General features: G+C 43.9%; 1 protein-coding gene across 11 annotated transcripts in view; it reads left to right on the forward strand.

The window, feature by feature from the left end:
- Positions 1–19,617, forward strand: part of eps15l1a (epidermal growth factor receptor pathway substrate 15-like 1a) — a 137,587-nt gene that overhangs the window by 33,199 nt on the left and 84,771 nt on the right. For 9 of the 11 annotated variants that reach the window (XM_036129921.1, XM_036129914.1, XM_036129918.1 and 6 more), the window contains exons 4-5: positions 150–197; positions 417–512. In XM_036129921.1, the coding sequence (XP_035985814.1) occupies positions 150–197; positions 417–512 (144 nt within the window). Of the gene's footprint in view, positions 1–149; positions 198–416; positions 513–10,100; positions 10,180–19,617 lie in introns of all 11 variants that reach the window. The other 2 variants (XM_036129924.1, XM_036129923.1) reach the window with 2 other exon arrangements.

Genomic DNA, 19,617 nt, shown 5'->3' on the forward strand with positions numbered 1-19,617 from the left:
TTTGAGAACTTCTGAAGACAACCTGAAGTGTGCAGGGTAGAGGGTGAGCAGGAACAGTGCCGGCACAGTTCCCTGCGGGGCCGGCGTACTGCAGGTCAACTTGTCACAGACATTGCCAAAGTTCTTTCTTTATGTGTTTTGTCTTGTAGATTTGGGATTTGGCGGATCCTGAGGGAAAAGGCTTTTTGGACAAACAGGTGAGGAAGACACATTTGTAAAATGTCTCATAGTTTTTATCTTATTATTATAGATAACTTACTATGAAACACATCTTTAGAAAATTTAAATCTGCAAAGGGAGAAAGAAAGATAGTTAAATGAATTTGACATTTTTCCTCAGCTGTAACTGTGTGTGTTTTTCTTTTGGCAGCATCATTATTAACAGTCCCTCAGAAGACTATTTGTGCTCTTTCTCAGGGGTTTTATGTTGCCCTCCGTCTGGTGGCCTGTGCACAGAGTGGTCAGGAAGTCAGTGTTTCTAGCATCAACCTCACAGTCGCCCCTCCAAAGTTTGTAAGTGAAATCATCTTTAAAGCATACCCCGTTTGATTCTTTAGTCATAACTCCGTCTTCAGTTTCATTTTGAATTTGAAAGTGTAGATATTATGGAATTCTTTGGTCCTATGAGCTAAAGGTTATACTACCTCAGATAAGAACAAACACCTGGCATATCCACCCTGCACCTTTGCATGAAAATCAGCACAGTAATATACACAGAAACAATCCAGTTTTAGTACTCTCATAAAAAAAGCTTCTTTATTTATTAAAGTTTGAAATGTGTAGGTATAACAAATGTTTGTTTTGAAATACATGCAGCAACTGAAAGAATGAAAAAGGATAAAGTAATATAGAAAAAGCCGTAACCTAATCATCCAAAGCCGTTTCACCCTACAAGTCAGTATATTTTGTTCTCTAGACCGGTCAGAAAGCTTATCTGGTATCAGCAGGGCTCCAAGGCTGAGGAGACAGATGTGCTGATTTTTTTTGCCCTTAACAGGAAAACTGTTGCTCATTTGGGATTTTGTGGAAGGGAAAACCTGCGGTTCTGAAGGTGTGTTCACACCGAAAGTGAACAAGGCGAATGGAGCGAGTGATTCCATATCATCCCTATGTAAAGGTGCGATTAGGAGTAACCTAACAGAACATGTGAACAACGCGAATTGGGTGAATAAAGTGAAGCGAAACTGCAAACAGCGCAGTGGACGCACAACTAGAGTGAGAGTTCAACAATATGAACTCTTCTGTCAATTTGTTTGGCGTTAAGGGTCCTCCTCGTCCATTGATTTAACCGCAAAAATGTTTTTTTATATATTACAGACGGTATAATTAGGCTACATTTCTATTGAGCACTGATTTATTTACTGACCGACGACTGTGGGGCAGGCTCTCTGCATGGGGATAGAGTGTCTTGTAGTTGCTATCCCAGAGAGTCATCCGTACCCCGACGTTGGGCAGCAGCTCCTCGTACTGAGTCCTGGACAGACGGAAGTATTACTGGACGCGACGATCCTCCAGATATGGCGAGTACCACCATGTATGGTATGAAATGTGGCTTTTCACATTACATACAGCACAATGACTCGCTTGGTAAAATCGAGGTCTGCCATGATGAGTATAACAGACCAGGGGAACTGGCACCAGATAGACGCTTCTCCTATTTGATGATGTGGTGAAGCGAGCTAGGTCAAATTTCGCTGCGTTGTCTGCTCGCGCTGTTTGCAAGAGAGAGAGAGAGACAAAATGCTAACCGATCAATGGTAGGCAATCAGCACAAAAAGTTTGCCTTGTTCGGAGTGAACGCACATTGACAGTTTACACTTTTTGATTGGATTACAATATGCTCCACATCTGTATAAGCACGGAAAAAGAAAACCATTTTGAAAATTTCCGGACGTTGGCCTTATCCCACCGGGTAACTGATGTCCTTTCGTTCCTTTCCCCACATTGGCTCTCACCTTTATTTTACTTATTTCATTTCATTCTTGTCTCCTATCTTTCCTTTCTCTGTGGTTCTGCTTCTGACCTCCGTTGTGTCGTCTTCTGTTAATTCTACCTTGTGTCCTTACTTCTCCCTTGTGTACTCTCTTCCTTACTAGTCCATGCATTTGTTACTTCAAGGCTGGACTATTGTAATTCTTTACTATCAGGAAGTCCACAAAATGCAGTTCAAAGCCTTCATCTGATCCAAAATGCTGTAGCAAGAGTTCTGATGAAAATCAACAAGCGGGATTGTATTTCTCCAATTTTAGCCTCCCTTCATTGGCTTCCTGTTAAATCAAGAATAGAATTTAAAATTCTTCTTCTAACGTATAAAGCCCTTAATAATCAAACTCCATCATATATCAGAGCTCTGATTACCTCGTATGTTCCTAACAGAGCACTTCGCTCTCAGACTGCAGGTCTGCTGGTGGTTCCTAGAGTCTCTAAAAGTAGAATGGGAGGCAGATCCTTTAGCTATCAGGCTCCTCTCCTGTGGAACCAACTCCCAGTTTTGGTCTGTGAGGCAGACACCCTGTCTACTTTTAAGACTAATCTTAAAACTTTCCTTTTTGACAAAGCTTATATCTAAAGTGGCTCATGTGACTCTGAGCTACCTTTATAGTTTTACTGCTATAGGCTTAGGCTACTGGAGGACATCAGGATCTAATTTTCTCACTCTATAGAGTTCTACTGTTCTTCAATTATGCATTGTGTGTTGTCATTTCTGCTTTAACTTTCTGTTCTCTCTCTTTTATCTTCATAGTAGGTACACCTGGTCTGGCGTTCTGGCGTTCAGATTACTGGATCAATGTGTGCTTCTGTGCTTTTTGTCTCTCTTGTTGTGTCTCTGCTCTGTCTTCTGTAACCCCCAGTCGGTCGTGGCAGATGACCGTTCATACTGAGCCCTGTTCTGCCAGACGTTTTCCTTCCCGTTAATGGGGAGTTTTTCTTCCCACTGTTGCCTTATGCTTGCTCAGTATGAGGGATTGCTGCAAAGCCATGTACAATGCAGACGACTCTCTCTGTGGCTCTACGCTTCTCCAGGAGTGAATGCTGCTTGTCGGGACTTTGATGCAATCAACTGGTTTTCTTATATAGGAAATTTTTGACCAATCTGTATAATCTGACCCAATCTGTATAATATGATTGAACTTGACTTTGTAAAGTGCCTTGAGATGACATGTTTCATGATTTGGCGCTATATAAATAAATTGAATTGAATTGAATTACTTTTTACTTTCTTTTCTCTTTTCTCCCTTTCTTCTTTTGCTCTTTTCTTTCCTTGCATCTCTTGTTTTTGTTTCCTTGTGTCTGTACTTTCTTTTGTATTTTCTTTCCTTCAATTTTGTATTTTGTCCTATCATTCCTTCACTTTCTGGTTGAGGTTCATTGAGTGCCCTGTCTCTTTTATCTGTCTTTCCTTCCTATATTCTTGGCTTCCTTCCTTGTGTTACCACCTGTCTTACTCTTTTAATTCTGGGTACATATTCCATCCTTCCTTCTTTTTGTTTCTTCTATCCTTGCACCATTCCTTGTGCCCTTCCCTTTTCCTTCCTGTTGTCCTTATAAGTGAATTGCGCATTGCATTTGCACATGCACTAGTCATAGTTCAAAGATTTTGGCTACCAAACAAACCCCACTTTTACTGTAGTTTGTGTGAATTGCAGGTAGCAGACGTGAACATAAGGCTAACAGGCATCGGTTTTAAGGCTTTATATGCGTGACGTACAATGACTGTACTATTATGTAAAGCCTTGCACACTTATACTGACCAAAATCAGAGTTTGAAATTAATTTAAATGATATTGTAGTAACTGTGAAAATGTAGGGTAATACATACATGACCACTAGGAAGCGATGTTACCGTTTGAGATAATCATTGACTGTAGAAGAACAATGAGCGGCTGTAGAAAAAGAGCCTGTTGTGGAGCTGTACAGTGTTGGTGTTTGAAATTAAAACCTTCTCCTGGTGGAATCAAGGGTCTCCTGCAATTTACTACATAAATGGCGACGAGGATAAAGTCAAGACGAAGATAAAGTCACAGCGGATGCCTGAAGTGTGGATGCAGAAAAACGAGTGAGCCTCTCGACTAAGTTGCAAAGTTAGCATAAAGAACGGACTTTGTAGTCAACTGAGAAGCATGGCGGCGGGCATGGTAGGGAGTACCGCTCCTTTTGATTCCCAAACCCAGACGTGGGAGGAATATTGTGAAGTGCTCCACCATTTTTTTGAAGCTAATGAGATCGATGATGCAGGTCGACAGAAAGCTATTTTGCTCAGTGCAGTGGGCAGTCAGACGTACAGCCTAATGAGGAATCTGGTCAGTCCCGCCAAGCCAGGAGACAAAACGTTCAATGAGCTGGTCAAGTTGTTAAAGGACCATTTCAACCCCAAACCCAGCGAGATTGTGCAACGTTTCAAGTTTAATTCCAGAAACAGGAAAAATGGTGAAACAGTCATGGAATATGTTGCTGTTCTGAGGAAATTGGCGCAAGACTGCAACTATGGAGACAAGTTATCTGAGATGATACGGGACAGACTGGTCTGTGGCATCGGGGATGACCGCATTCAGCGCCAACTGTTGTCAGAACTGGATTTGAGCTTCGACAAGGCATTGAAGCTGGCCCAGGCGATTGAGACAGCCAGCAAAGATGTAAAAGACTTACAAGCTTTGGAGTTTGCGCCATCACACGTGAGGACACCGCAAGTAGTGCATAAGATCTCAGCAAAACAGACCCCTAGTAGGCAGCAGCACCAGCGTAAGGGTTGCTACAGGTGTGGCGGTGAGCACCATTCAGCGGGGGAATGTAGGTTTATCAAAGAAACCTGTCACAAATGTGGAAAAATTGGCCACATTCAGAAAGTATGTAGGTCCAAAGGCCCAGCTGGTCAGTTAAAGACTAGAGGGGGTGGTGTGCAGACAGGTAGACAAGGGAGAACGCAGGGAGCAAATTACGTCAGCCAGAGGGAGGATGACAAAGAGAGCATTGATGCAGATGAAGTCATGTTCACATTGTACAAAATAGATGAACTTGACGTACCAGCGGTAGCTCCATTCATTGAGACACTGACAGTTAATGAGACAGACGCTCAGTTTGAAGTGGACTCAGGATGCGGAGTAACAGTAATGAATCACTCCGTATTCAAAACCTTGAGGGGGAAAGAGGCACCAGAGCTACGCCCATGTAGAGTGCGACTCAAAACATACACAGGGCATAGAGTAAAAGTTGTGGGAGCAGCAGTAGTTAAGGTGCAGTATAAGGGACAAGTGCATGACTTACCTGCTACGTAGTCGTAGCAGGGTCAGGCCCCAGTCTGATTGGTAGGTACTGGATTAAAAGGTTAGGCCTATAGTGGAGATCAACCCCCCAAGTCCACCACATTCTAGAGGGAACCCCAGTAGAGGTACAGGGAAGTTCAGAAACCCAAATCTACCAGGTTAAAAAAGAAACTTTAGAGGAGGTTTTGGAAAAGTACGGGGAGGTGTTTAACAAAGAACTAGGGAAATTTAAAGGCCCCCCAGCGAAAATATATGTTGACAAAGAAGCAGTCCCCAGATTTTTTAAAGCTAGGCCTGTTCCTTACGCCATGAGAGGAAGAGTTGAGGCGGAACTGGATCGTCTCCTCTCCCAAGAGATCATTGAACCAGTGAAACATGCAGAGTGGGCTGCACCTGTGGTTCCTGTGTTAAAACCTGATGAGACAGTAAGACTGTGCGGAGACTACAAACTGACAGTAAATCAAATATCCAAGTTGGAGCAGTACCCAATTCCCAGAATTGAGGACCTGTTTGCGACGCTGGCGGGTGGACAAAAGTTCACCAAATTGGATCTGAGTCACGCCTATCATCAGATTCCACTAGATGAGGAAGCGAAGAGGTATGTGACCATTAACACTCACAAAGGATTGTTCACATACAAAGTACTACCTTTTGGGGTATCGTCCAGCCCAGCGATATTTCAAAGAATATTGGAGGGATTGCTGCAGGGCATTCCTCATGTTGCAATTTTCCTGGATGACATCCTGCTCACAGGGAAAGATGATCAAGAGCACCTGCAAACGCTGGCCATGGTGCTGGAACGGCTGGAGGAGGCCGGGCTACGTCTCAAAAGAGAAAAATGTTTGTTTATGAACGAGGAGGTGATATTCCTGGGTCATAAAGTGGATGCAACCGGATTACACCCAGTCCATGAGAAAGTGCAAGCAATCCGGGAGGCACCTACACCTTCAAATGTGACAGAGTTGAAGGCATATTTAGGACTGTTAAACTATTACAACAAGTTCCTGCCCAACCTGTCAACAATTCTTGCTCCAGTGCATAAACTGTTACAAAAAGATAAGAAGTGGCAGTGGGGAGAAGCACAGCAAGTTGCTTTTGAAAAATCAAAAGAAATAATGCAATCTGCAAAAGTACTGGTGCATTACGACCCAGAGAAAGACATTGTGCTGTCATGTGATGCCTCACCTTATGGAGTAGGTGCGGTGCTGTCACATCAGATGCCAGATGGAACTGAAAGGCCAATAGGATTCACCTCACGAACATTGAATGCAGAAGAAAAGAACTATTCCCAGCTGGATAAGGAAGGATTAGCTGTGATGTTTGGAATAAAGTGTTTCCACAAGTACATTTATGGACGTAAATTCACTATAGTAACAGATCACAAACCTTTGTTGTCGCTTTTCAGTGAGATGCGAGCTGTACCACAGATGGCCTCCCCCAGAATCCAAAGGTGGGCGGTGACACTGAGAGCCTACGAATACACCATAGTGTATAAGGAAGGAAAAAATCACTGCAATGCTGATGTCCTGAGCCGCCTTCCTTTACCAGAAAAAGCGGAAGTGGAGAGACGGGAAGAGACAGTACTCATGCTGGAGAGCGCTGACATAACATTGGTGACAGCTGATCAAGTGAAAGAATGGACAGACAGAGACCCGGTGCTCTCGAGGGTGCGGGAGATGGTGCGAAAGGGATGGACGTCAAAGCTGAAAGGGGAGGAGTTTACCCCCTACGAAGTAAGGAAGCATGAACTCAGTATACAGAACGAGTGTGTGTTATGGGGCTCGAGGGTGATTGTGCCGAAACCAGGTCAAGAACAGGTTATGAGGCAGCTTCATCAGTGCCACCCGGGAGTGTCCAGGATGAAGGCATTGGCTAGGAGTTATGTATGGTGGCCCAGGTTGGACAAAGAGGTGGAGGATACTGTAAAGTGCTGTACTACATGCCAAGAGCACCGCAATATTCCTGCACCAGCTCCATTGCATCCATGGGATTGGCCTGATAAACCGTGGAGCCGCATACATGTGGATTATGCAGGACCGTTTATGGAGAAAATGTTCTTTGTGTTGGTTGATGCATATTCAAAGTGGATGGATGTGTATCCAGTAAGCTCTGCTACTTCAGCCACCACAATTGAGTGCCTGCGTACCAGTTTTAGTAACCATGGTCTGCCTGAGTTGTTGGTATCAGATAATGGCACGTGTTTTACAAGCACAGAATTCAAGGACTTCCTGATAAAAAATGGCATTCGCCATGTAACCTCTGCTCCTTATCATGCAGCAAGTAATGGGTTAGCAGAGAGAGGTGTACAAACATTCAAGAGAATGATGAAGAAATGTCCAGAAGGCACCCTGACAACTAAAGTAGCCAGAGTGTTATTTAGCTACAGGGTGACTCCTCACACTACAACTGGTTTATCTCCAGCAGAGTTACTTCTCGGGAGGAAACTACGTTGTACCTTAGATTCCATTTATCCAGATCTAAGCAAAAGAGTGAGAGGAAACCAAGAAAGACAGAAAAAAGATCACAATAAAAGAGCAAAGGGACGCTGGTTCAAACCAGGAGACTCAGTGTTGACCCAGAACTTCAGTTTTGGCCCAAAGTGGATCCCAGGAATCATTGAGTCGGTGACTGGACCGGTGTCATACAAAGTGATGCTTGGTGATGGAAGAATAGTGAGGAGGCATGTGGATCAGATTCACACACACTACCAGAAACCAGGACAATGCAGCAGCAACCAACTGGTTGACCCTGTTCAGTCTAGTGGGTCTGAAGAAAAAAGTGAAGGATGGCTGCAAGCTGAGGAGGTGGTTCTGGCTGAAGAGAAGTTGGAGGAGCCCAAAGCTGTGGAAGCTGTGAAAAACCCAGAGACTGAACAAGGAACTGAACAAAGTGTAACTCCAGTTAAGAGACAATCAAAAAGGCAAATAAGGTTGCCTAGTTACCTTAAAGATTTTCAGTTAGCTAAATGAAGAGTAAGCTAGTTGGTGGATAGTTGTTGAACAGTTAAAAGTTGTTAGTAAACGCTTAAGAGGGGAGGGATGTAGTAACTGTGAAAATGTAGGGTAATACATACATGACCACTAGGAAGCGATGTTACCGTTTGAGATAATCATTGACCGTAGAAGAAGAATGAGCGGCTGTAGAAAAAGAGCCTGTTGTGGAGCTGTACGGTGTTGGTGTTTGAAATTAAAACCTTCTCCTGGTGGAATCAAGGGTCTCCTGCAATTTACTACAGATATGAAATATTAAAATTTACCTTATTTTGAAAAAAAAAAAAAAAAAAAAAAAACACTGCGTGATCCTTCCTGTCTGGCTGCAAAGCTGCTAGTGGCTACTCAGGAGGGAAGGAAAACTAGTGATGACAGTTAAGTGTTGCCCATTTAGCGTCTTTGTTGCTATCTTTGCTGTCTCTTCAGACCCCTCAAGCGACTTTCTTCAAAAAGCGACAAGCAACAATTCTTGTGACTTTTTTTTTAATGTGGGCTTTACTGAAAGCACCACTCATTCTGGAGTCAATGAGGCAGCAGTGATAGCAGCTACTACAAGAGTTCTGTTAATTATGTTGTACTGGCCTAATCCTGCTTTGCTACTGAAGGCCCATTTTTACCCCGGTTTAAGATTTGACAATAAATGAGAAAACATTGATCAGAGGTAAAACATTGTAATATGCTTATTTAATTTATTAGAAATTAAATATGGAGACAGAGTATTACATTACCATTCGTAGTGTTCATTATATGGTGCCTTCATGGTGATGCAGAATTCTGTCTAACTTTCACAAGTCTGAACACATCTTTTTAAGGGTGAGACCCTCCCATGTTTTTTAGGAGGAGGGAGTATCTGTTTCGAACAAAGGAACTCTCTTTCTGACCAACCCCCTCTGGCAATAATCCTTCTTGTGTTATCCTACCCAGCAACAGGGAGAGACATACCTTACTGCCTAAGATATTTTTCTCAACAATTTCCTCTGTTTTGATCCTACAGATCAAACCAAAAACTAGGCTAGACTAGGTTTATGTCTTGAAACCCTTAAACAAAATGTAAATAATAAGAAGATATGTTCTAATCCACTTCCCCTCTGTTGGTGCCTTCTGAAATAAATTAAGTTCAAATTTACCCCTTAAAAGTAAGATAACCCAAGTATAAACTAATAAGCTACTAAACCTATCTGAATCTTAAGCATACTAGACCCAATTAAAGTAAGCACCTTCATCCGGTAGGTGTAAGCCGATAATAACGCATCTTTGCCTTTTTGGGTTTTTTTTCGTACAAAGTACAAAACTTCTACTGTTGTTTTATGGAAATCATCAACTCTTGCTAATGTCAGAGTTGTTATTTTGAATAAAGCTTGGTGCGAGTAAACGCACGTCATGGTTGGATTTTTTTGATTTTCATCCCATATAAACGGTACTTTCAGAATACTTTTCTTTTAATCCGAACACATTTTAATCACATCCAGGAAAGTTACGCACGTAAACGAGCTCCTGTCATTAACCAGCTAACAGCTACATTAGACGAGCTATCAGACGTTCAGGCGGCACCTGAAGCTCGACTTCAGCTGCGCAGGACTCCGCTCACAGCCTCGAGCCAAGCGCTGTTCGCTTTTCCTCACTTTGAAAATGAACAAACGTCAGATATAGAAACGACTCTTACCCTGCTGTTTAGCTCTCTTCACCCTCATCAATCTCCATGTTATTTTAGGTCCCGTGTCACTGTGGTCCCCCTGTCATTTGTAGAATTTACTACAAAAAAACAACATCTGAAAATGCCGCCTTCTCTGCGCTCACTGTGTTTATTTCACTCTGCAGCCACTCAGCAAGCATTATTTCTTCTTCTTAAGTTTATCTTTTCAGTGCGCATTACTGCCACCAACTGGTGAGGAGTGTTCGTCAGCCAGCATTGACGACTGCCTGCATGAGGTACACAGCTCCGCGACATAATTGTTTTCAACAGCTGAGCCGCATCCGATGCATCAAAGAGCCGCATGTGGCTCCGGAGCTGCGGCTTGCCAACCCCTGGTTTAGGAGCTTAAAGATTGAGAGAAAAAGAAAATATGAGAACACAGGCTATCCAGATCCCATCCCATTAAATTTGTTCAGCAGTATATGTCTAGAAATAACTATCTGTGTTATACCTTATAGATTTTTGTTACCAGTATGTGTGGTTCCTGACATGGGCCCAGATTGACATTTTTGGCAGATCAGGCAGGAAGGAGATTGGAGTTTCTCCAATCTCCTTTCTGCCTGAGATTGGTGTTATTCGATTGTATCTGTTGCTTTATGTCTGTTGGTTGTGCTGTTCTTTTTGGATCTCTCTTTCCAGGTGATGGAGCAGACAGAGAACGTTTTATCATTCTCTCCCTTTTATCTCTTCTTTCTTTCACCTCTTCTCTTTCTTTTTTTTCTCTTATTGTACTTCCTTTACTCTCCCATTGTAGTGTCCATATAATTTGAAATTCTCCCTGCAGGAATCACAATAAAGCTATTTAAATGCATAAATCAAGCGGAGCACTATGGCAAAAGCTGTTCGCTCCACTTGTGAAAGCAATATCTGTCGAGCTCTATCTGGCATTGAGATATCAATTCCTATTGCCACATTGTTAGACAGGACACTGGGACAAAAAAGAAAAAAAAGAAAGGAGATTGGAGTTTAGACTTCGCACTCCCCCTCCTTGAATTAAATTAGACATTGCTTGGTGCAATCTGCTGCTTACTGTTACTCCCTCTCTGTGTTGTTTCCAATAACTGTAAGTGTAGTATCTTTTAGTAATTAACAAACACAATCGTTGTCTTTCTCCCCTCCTTTTGAGCCACAGGCAAATGGTGTATCAAATATTGTCCCAGCGAGTGTATCAGGATTTAAGTTCATCAGCTGAGATACTGAAGAGGACATGCTTGTTAACATTATTTCTCTAAATAATTCACCCAAATTGGACTGATGTGTTTTAGGATCCACACCTGTGTGTTTGATCCATCCTACTGATTTTTTCCGGTAGATGTTGTGAATCCCAGTCAAACTTAGGAAGCTCTGGTGAAGTGTATAAAAGAAAATGCTGTGTACTTACATCTACCAAGAAATAAATTATAAAGAAATACTAAAGTAACATCCTAAAATGGCTCTAAAATCAGTTTTGTGCTTTTGTTTAGAATTATTCAAATTCAGCCAGCCACGATCGATCACCAGCATGAACAAACGTCATGTTGAAAAGTTTATTCACCAGAAATTGCATATCACCAGCTGAACAAAGAAAAGATTCCTCGGCCCCTAAGTTACTTTGTAACAAGGGCATCTACATTTTGTGGGACTATGAGAATGTGGTTACATATAAGGAATACTTTGGGGATTGTTCTGTGATTGTCCCGTAATATTTTCCGTTTCTACTAATTTCTGCCGCTCTGCAATATCAGTATCTATAATAAAATTATGCAAGCCATTAACATTTGTCATAGATTCCTCAATATTAGCTGCTTCATTTAAGGATAGCTTCAAAACTGGCACAAGACTAAATGCAGGGTTAACAAAATATATCAAATCAGCAGCAATTTCCTTTTGTCAACACAATTAAGCTTACGCTTTAACCTTAACTTTTAACTTTTAGTTTTGCTCACTCGTGTTTTCCCAGAACTGCAATGAGTAGAAGCTCATAGTGTGGTATTTCCTGCTCTCCTGCTAGATTTAAGTCTGGTGTATCATATTCATATACATGTATAATAACTAGAGCTTTCAAACAATAAAAACATTTTAATCACTATTTATTTGCAAATTATATTTTTTTTATAAAAGCATAAAAGCTCATTTGGGCATTTTAAATACGCTATTTTGCAATAGATGACACTAATGAAAATTATGCTCTTACAAAAGGTATCTTCCTCTTTTTTGTTTGTTCCCAATGTTTTAATGCCTCAAACAAATGTTCAATGTTCTCCCAAATTGCCAACAACTTTTCCAAACTTCTAAATGTCATGTTTGCTTTTAGATGTTTGGCCCACATGCAGAATACACTCGGTAAGACAGATAAGATTTGACTGGTTTTATTCTCAAACAGGATCAGGGAGGACAAGGGCTAATCTGCCTCAGTAGATGTCGGGACACACGAGTAATGGGACCAGGGAACCGGAACACACTAAGGAGAAGAACAAATGGTTAGTCCACGGGAGAGAGCCGGAGGAAATCATTAAAGAACGTAAGCTTACCACGAAGCGCTGGGAACCTGACCGGGGAGGGGGCAGTGTGGTCTCAGCCCTTACTTACGTTGGAGGAGACGGGTGTCCGTGGGGAGCTGGGGCACGAGCGAGTCCGAGCAGCACCGGGGAATCCAAGGATCAGAACAGCGGGACTAGTGATGACGGGCTTGATCTGAGAAACGTGGAACATGGGATGGACTCAGGAGTGTGATCGGATGCGGACAGTGGTGGGACTAACAATGGAGATGATCTTATAGGGGCCGGTGAAACGTGGGGACAACTTCCGGGAGGTGGATCTGGAGGGGATGTAACTGGTGAACAGCCAGACTAGCTGACCGGGGTGGTAGGTGGGGGCTGGGACTCGCCTCTGGTCAGCGAATCGGTGGTTTTGTTGTGCTGTGTGTTTGAGGGCTTGGATGGTCTGGGTTGAATGGTGTCTGCAGCGGGTGATGTGGTCGTTGACAGAGGGGACGGCGATGGGTATATTGTCCTCGGGGAGTAACAGGGGCTGATAACCAAAGGAAGGGGACAAACGGGAGAGGAAAGTCTGGGTCCGGGAGGTTGCCAGGGTGTGCAGAGAATCTTGTAGAGTGGGCCCACTGGAGGACATGAGGACGGGCTGAAGAAGGCACATAGGTACGGTTTGGAGGTCCGGTTCCAGGGTCTGGCTTGATCTGAAGGCCTCCGGAGATTAGGTCCTGGATCGTCCAACAGAGGGCTCCGATCACACAGGACGGCGGGAGAATCGGTGCTGGTTCCTTCTCTAAGTCGGGGGTTGAGTAAAGGCGGGACAGGGCGTCTGGCTTCTGGTTCTTGGAACCATGGTGATAGGAAATGGTCAAATTAAAACGGGAAAAGAAAAGGGACCAGCGGGGGTTCAGCCTCTTCGCCGTCTGTAGGTAGGCCAGGTTTCTATGGTCTGTCCAGATCAGGACAGGCTGGTCGGACCCCTCGAGCCAGTGACCCCACTCCTCCAGGGCGAGTTTAATTGCCAACAGCTCTCTGTCTCCGACGTCGTAATTTCGTTCTGCCGGGGAGAGACGTCGGGAGAAGAAGGCGCATGGGTGTAACCTTTGGTCCTGGTCTGAGCTCTGGGAGAGGACTGCACCCACCCTGGTGTCAGAAGTGTCAATCTCCACCGTGAACTGCTTCTTTGGGTCAGGATGGATTAGGATGGGTGCTTGAGAAAACCGCTTCTTTAAGGTGGTGAACGCTGAGTCAGCCTGAGGGTTCCACGAAAAGGGAATCTTTACAGAGGTGAGGTCATGAAGAGGGGTGGTGACCTGGCTGTACCCTCTGATGAAACGCCTGTAGAAATTGGCGAACCCAAGGAAACATTGTAATTCTTTCCTGGAATTGGGTACAGGCTACTCGAGGACAGCTCTTATCTTCTTGGGGTCAGACCGGACCCGCCCCCCTTCCAGGATGAGGCAGAGGAAAGAGACTGAGGGTTTGTGAAATTCACATTTCTACGCTTTTACAAATAACCGGTTCTCAAGAAGACGTTGGAGCACTTGGTGGACGTGGTGTTCATGTTCTGCTTGGTTGCGGGAGTAAACGAGGATATTGTCCAAGTATACAAAGACGAAGATGTTTAGGAAGTCACCGTGAACGTCGTTTACCAGGGCTTGAAACACTGCGGGGGCGTTACACAGGCCGAAGAGCATGACCTGATATTCAGAATGTCCCAGGGGAGTCTTGAAGGCCATCTTCCACTCATCTCCCCGGCAGACCCGCACTAAGTGGTAAGCGTTACGCAGATCTAACTTAGTGAAGACGGTGTCAGATTGAACCGGCTCTAAGGCGGAGGAGAGGAGTGGGAGTGGATATTTATTCTTAACAGTTATAGCGTTTAGGCCACGGTAATCGATGCAGGGGCGAAGGGAGCTGTCTTTCTTGGAGACGAAGAAGAACCCGGCACCGAGTGGGGAGGATGATGGACGGATTAACCCAGCGTCTAACGACTCTTTGATATATTTTTCGAGGGCCTGACGTTCAGATTAGGAGATGTTATAGATGCGGCTGATCGGCAACGGGGCACCAGGCAAGAGATCAATAGCGCAGTCGTACGGACAATGCGGTGGGAGCGAACACACCCGAGCCTTGCTGAAGACCTGCTTTAAGTCATGATAGGGCGTAGGAACCAGTTTTAAGGTCTCGGGATCTACCTGAGGTTGGGGCAGTGTGTGCACCTGACAGGCGGGAGCAGCTGACTGCAGGCAGTCAGCATGGCACTTAGGTGACCAGGTGTCGACCCACTGGTCAGCCCAATTAATCAGTGGGTTATGCAGTTGCAACCACGGGAAACCTAAAACTAGTGGGGCATGCTTTACAGGGAAACCTAGGAAGGAGACTTGTTCTCTGTGATTACCGGAAATCACAAGTTCTAAAGGCTTAGTTCGATGGGTTATTCTCGGAAGAACACCTCCTTTCAGGGCAGAAACCTGAAGGGGCGTTTCTAGGGGAACCGTCTCGAGATGAGCACGGAGAACGAAGGAACTGATGATTAAATTAAAATCCACCCCGAATCTTTAATATGGGATTTAAAGGCGGAAAACTTAAATGCCTCTCGCACCGAGATGATCACTGCCTTTAAACAGAGGCGTGGGGGGGGGTAGAAAAAGACAACTGAGATTGGTCCGCCAGTTCCCCCTCTACAACCGACGAACCTAATCTTTTGGCCGGTCCAGACAATCTTTAATAAAGTGGGCGGGAGAAGCACAATAAATGCATAATCGTGAACTCATTCGCTGTTGCCTCTCAGAGGTTGTGAGCCGAACCCGGCCCAACTGCATGGGCTCCGGGGGTGATGGAGGAGTCACGGTGGGTCTAGAGGAGTTTCGCTCAGGCAGAAGTGGCCGGTTAAAGAGAGGTCTATCTAGCCGGTTTCTGCCCCGAGCCCGAAGCCGGTTATCTAGGCAGACAGCGAGGGTTATGTATTCATTAAGAGTGGTTGGCTCCTCTAGACGCGCCAGCTCGTCCTTGAGGGACTCGTCTAACGCCTGGAAAAACACGGATTTCAGCGCGCGCTGCTCCAAACCCGCAGCCACAGTATGGAACTCAATGGCGAAATCAGCCACTCGTCTGCCCCGCTGCCGAGTGCCAACAACCGCTGGGAACTCTGCACTTCGTCTGATTCGGCCGCGAAAACCATTTTGAACTCGGTTAGAAAATCACTAAAAGAGCAGCCGAACTGTTGGCAGTCAGGAAAACGGGTCTCCGCCCATCTAAGGGCTTTTCCTGTTAGAAGCCACAAAATAAAACAGATCTTAGCATAATCGTGGGTAAACAGACTGGGAGAACGATTAAAAACTAAGGAACACTAGAAGAGAAACCCCCCACAGTCACCGGGGAGGGGGCAGTGTGGTCTCAGCCCTTACTTACGTTGGAGGAGACGGGTGTCCGTGGGGAGCTGGGGCACGAGCGAGTCCGAGCAGCACCGGGGAATCCAAGGATCAGAACAGCGGGAGGAACCAGAAGGTCGTCGGTGGGGGGGGGGGGGGGGGGGGCGGGTACCTTGGGTCCGGGAAAGAGGGAGCCGACTCAGAGGGAACCAGTGGAGCGCGAGAGGGATCTGTCATGAGGGTGAGTCACTGGAGCACGAGAGGGATCACAGGAGCACGAGAGGACTCGCTGGAGCACGAGAGTAGACGTCTAAGCTTAAGGAGTGAACTTGAGAGTCACAAAGGACAGTCTTAGTCTGCAGAACATGTAAGAAGGCGAAAAGCCGTGGCCGATTAGTCATACCACAACGGTAACACTCTGGCATACTCCTGCTGTTCGCGCGCAGTTCTCATAGAGGGGCCCGGTGCTGCTCAACTGCCCGCAGGTGTGCGTGCTCCGCCCAACAGTCAACCCAGAACACCTGTGGGGCGAGCTGCCCGGCCCTGCCGGCTGAGTCCTGACACTAACCTCTTTCTAACTTTTAGGCTACAGTTTAAAATAAAGATTTTATCCAAAACTCACCAAGATCCAGGTGGCCGTGCTCTCTCCAATGTAACTCACCCATCAGCTGCTGGTAGCACCTCAAATCACTTTTCTCCGTTCAAACTTCTCCTGCACTTCAACAAACATCATTAAAGCATGGACCTTTTTTCCAATGATTTCCAAAGTCTCCTTATCTCTTACCCATATCTTAGCCAGATTCTTGCTCAATAATGAACACTTTTACTTAACCAAATGTAATCTGCTCCAAAGTCACTTCTCTTATTTTGAGGCCCACGCACGTGGGGAAATTCACACTATCATGAAGACACACACACACCCGAGCAGAAACCCACACAGAGACACCCACACTTTGCAGAGCTGCAGGCCCAACCAGTCTCTCTTACGCTCTATCTCACAGCATGGATCCTATTCTACCGAGACAAAATGTTGGACAAGACAAAACGAATATAACATTTAAGACAGACAGCTTGCGCATCACAGAAGGACCTCTTTGCCCTGTCCGTTCGACGGAACCTTCTCATTTATTTTAATACCCCCTTGGTCTGACCGTCGTGCTTCTGAAAAACCCAGTTTTTGGAAGCTAAGAAACAACCCAAATTGTTTCTCTGGGGACCCTTTAATTAATCTCTTTTCTTCACTTACTGTTTCCTATCGCTACGCTTCTTTTGGAAGTCCCAAATTCCAGAGATAGCGCTCCATCTCAGCCCTAAGATCACCAGTTTGTCAGTCTGGAGTTAAGGTGTCTAAACCTTGGAACTATTTTTATTCTTTGTATTTTATATTTTTTATTGTCTATTATTTATATTTTCCTACAGTCTCACCATTTATGTTTCTTGACTGTATGTTTTCTGTATCTTATTGTTTCTATCTTATCTTACGTTTTTTGACATAGACATACACATAAATCCCATTCAATCTTTTCTCGGTTTCAACATAAATTCCATTTTCATCCTAGTTGTACTGTTCAGCCTCTGATATTTTGAGAAGAGAGCTTCTCCTTTACAGCAACACATGATTTAGCCTACATCTAATCTTTAGCCAATAGGAGAATCAAAATCTCCCTACTTTTTTTCGTGTCGACCCTGTTTTGCTGTAAGTGACTACTCCTTCACGCCCAAATTTAAAAGGTTCCTCCACTTACTGTCAAATACCGGTCACGGCTAACCATATTGTTGTACTGGCCTAATCCTGCTTCACTACTGTAGGCCCATTTTTACCCCGGTTAAAGATTTGACAATAAATGAGAAAACATTGATCAGAGGTAAAACATTGTAATATGCATATTTAATTTATTAGAAATTAAATATGGAGACAGTGTATTACATTACCATTTGTAGTCTTCATTATATGGTGCCTTCATGGTGATGCAGAATTCTGTCTAACTTTCACAAGTCTGAACACATCTTTTTAGGGGTGAGACCCTCCCATGTTTTTTTAGGAGGAGGGGGAATCTGTTTCGAACTAAGGAACTCTCTTTCTGACCCACCCCCTCCGGCAATAAACCTTCATGTGTTATCCTACCCAGCAACAGGGGGAGACATACCTTACTGCCTAAGATATATTTCTCAACAGTTCCCACTGTCTCACAGCCACACAAGCTGCTGCTGCTGCTGCTGCTGCTGCTGCCGCCTCTTCACGTTTTGTCTCTAAAACTGTTGCACTAAAATACTTCCCTGAATTTGATTCACACACAGCTTTAATTACTTCTTCACCTTGTGTGCCTGTCTTTTCGGTACAGTTTGTTTTGTGTAATGTGGATTCATTTATGTATTATAATTCAGAAATCATTTCATAAATGTTCCAAAGACATTCAATCACTATTTTTAATAACTTTTTTGTCATGGCTAAAGCTGTCTTGCAGCCTGGTTCACAAATGTATAAACAAAAATCCTAGAAAAATAAATCCTACAGGAAACCCTGCCTCCATCAGCCTAAGCCTATAGCTGCATAACTACAGAGATAGATCAGGGTAATATACGCCACTCTAAGCTTTGTCAAAGAGGAACATTTTAAGCCTAGTCTTGAAAGTCCCAAACTGGGAGTTGGTTCCACAGGAGAGGAGCCTAAAAACTAAAGGATCTGCCTCCCATTCTACTTTTAGAGACTCTAGGAACCACCAGCAGACCTGCAGTCTGAGAGCGAAATGCTCTGTTAGGAACATACGGGGTAATCAGAGCTCTGATATATGATGGAGCTTGATTATTGAGGGCTTTATATCAGAAGGAGAATTTTAAATTATATTCTTGATTTGCACGGTGCATTATGGGTAAGCTCTTTTTTTATGGCAACCAAACCATAAAAAAAATTGGTTGCCAATGAAAGGAAGCTAAAACTGGAGAAATATGATCCCTCTTGTTGATTTTTATCAGATCTCTTGCTGCAGTATTTTGGATCAGCTGAAGGCTTTGAACTGCATTGTGTGGACTTCCTGATAGTAAAGATTTACAATAGTCCAGCCTTGAAACAACAAATGCATAGACTAGTTTTTCAGCATCACTCCTGAACAGACTATTTGTAATTTTGGCAATATTCCCGAGGTTAAAAAAGGAAACCCTGGAAACCTGTTTAATATGGGATTTAAATTACCTGTTTTGGTCAAAAATAACGGCAAGATTTTTTACCTTATTACCAGAGGCCACTTTAATGCCATCCAGATTAAGCGAAGTTTCAGTCTATTTTTTAAGGACTCTGGTCCAAAGATTACAACTTCTATCTTGTCAGAATATAAAAGCAGAAAATTTAAAGGATTTGATGTCATCCAAACATGCCTGTAGTCAAACAGGCATGTCTAAAACTGCAAGTTTTTTGCACACATAACCGAGGAGGCTCTCCGGCTCAGGGTGGCTGCCCTGTAGGTAATAGCCGACAGAGGAAGAGAGCAGAGAGACAGAGCATAGAATCAGCCTGACAGAAATTTTATTTTGCTCACTGTCACTATTTAAATAATTAAAATTTGTCCAGGAATAACAGAGAAAAGTTGAAAAATATAGTAGATGAACGCTCCGTGTCTAAATTACCAACATCATACGCCGTCATAGCACTTCACTCATGTTAATGAGGTCGAAACAACAGTTTATTCAGCGTAATTGGGTTTTGTTGGGAGTAACACATTACAAAGGGAGCGGTTTACAGAAATACATCATATTGTTTAAAAAACTCAGATGATATATTCCTCTTTTATCATTGCAGTAGGATGTGCCATACAAAAGCATTTTATCATGGTCT

Source organism: Fundulus heteroclitus, unplaced genomic scaffold (assembly GCF_011125445.2).
Source record: "Fundulus heteroclitus isolate FHET01 unplaced genomic scaffold, MU-UCD_Fhet_4.1 scaffold_251, whole genome shotgun sequence".
Taxonomy (NCBI): Eukaryota; Metazoa; Chordata; class Actinopteri; order Cyprinodontiformes; family Fundulidae; genus Fundulus; species Fundulus heteroclitus.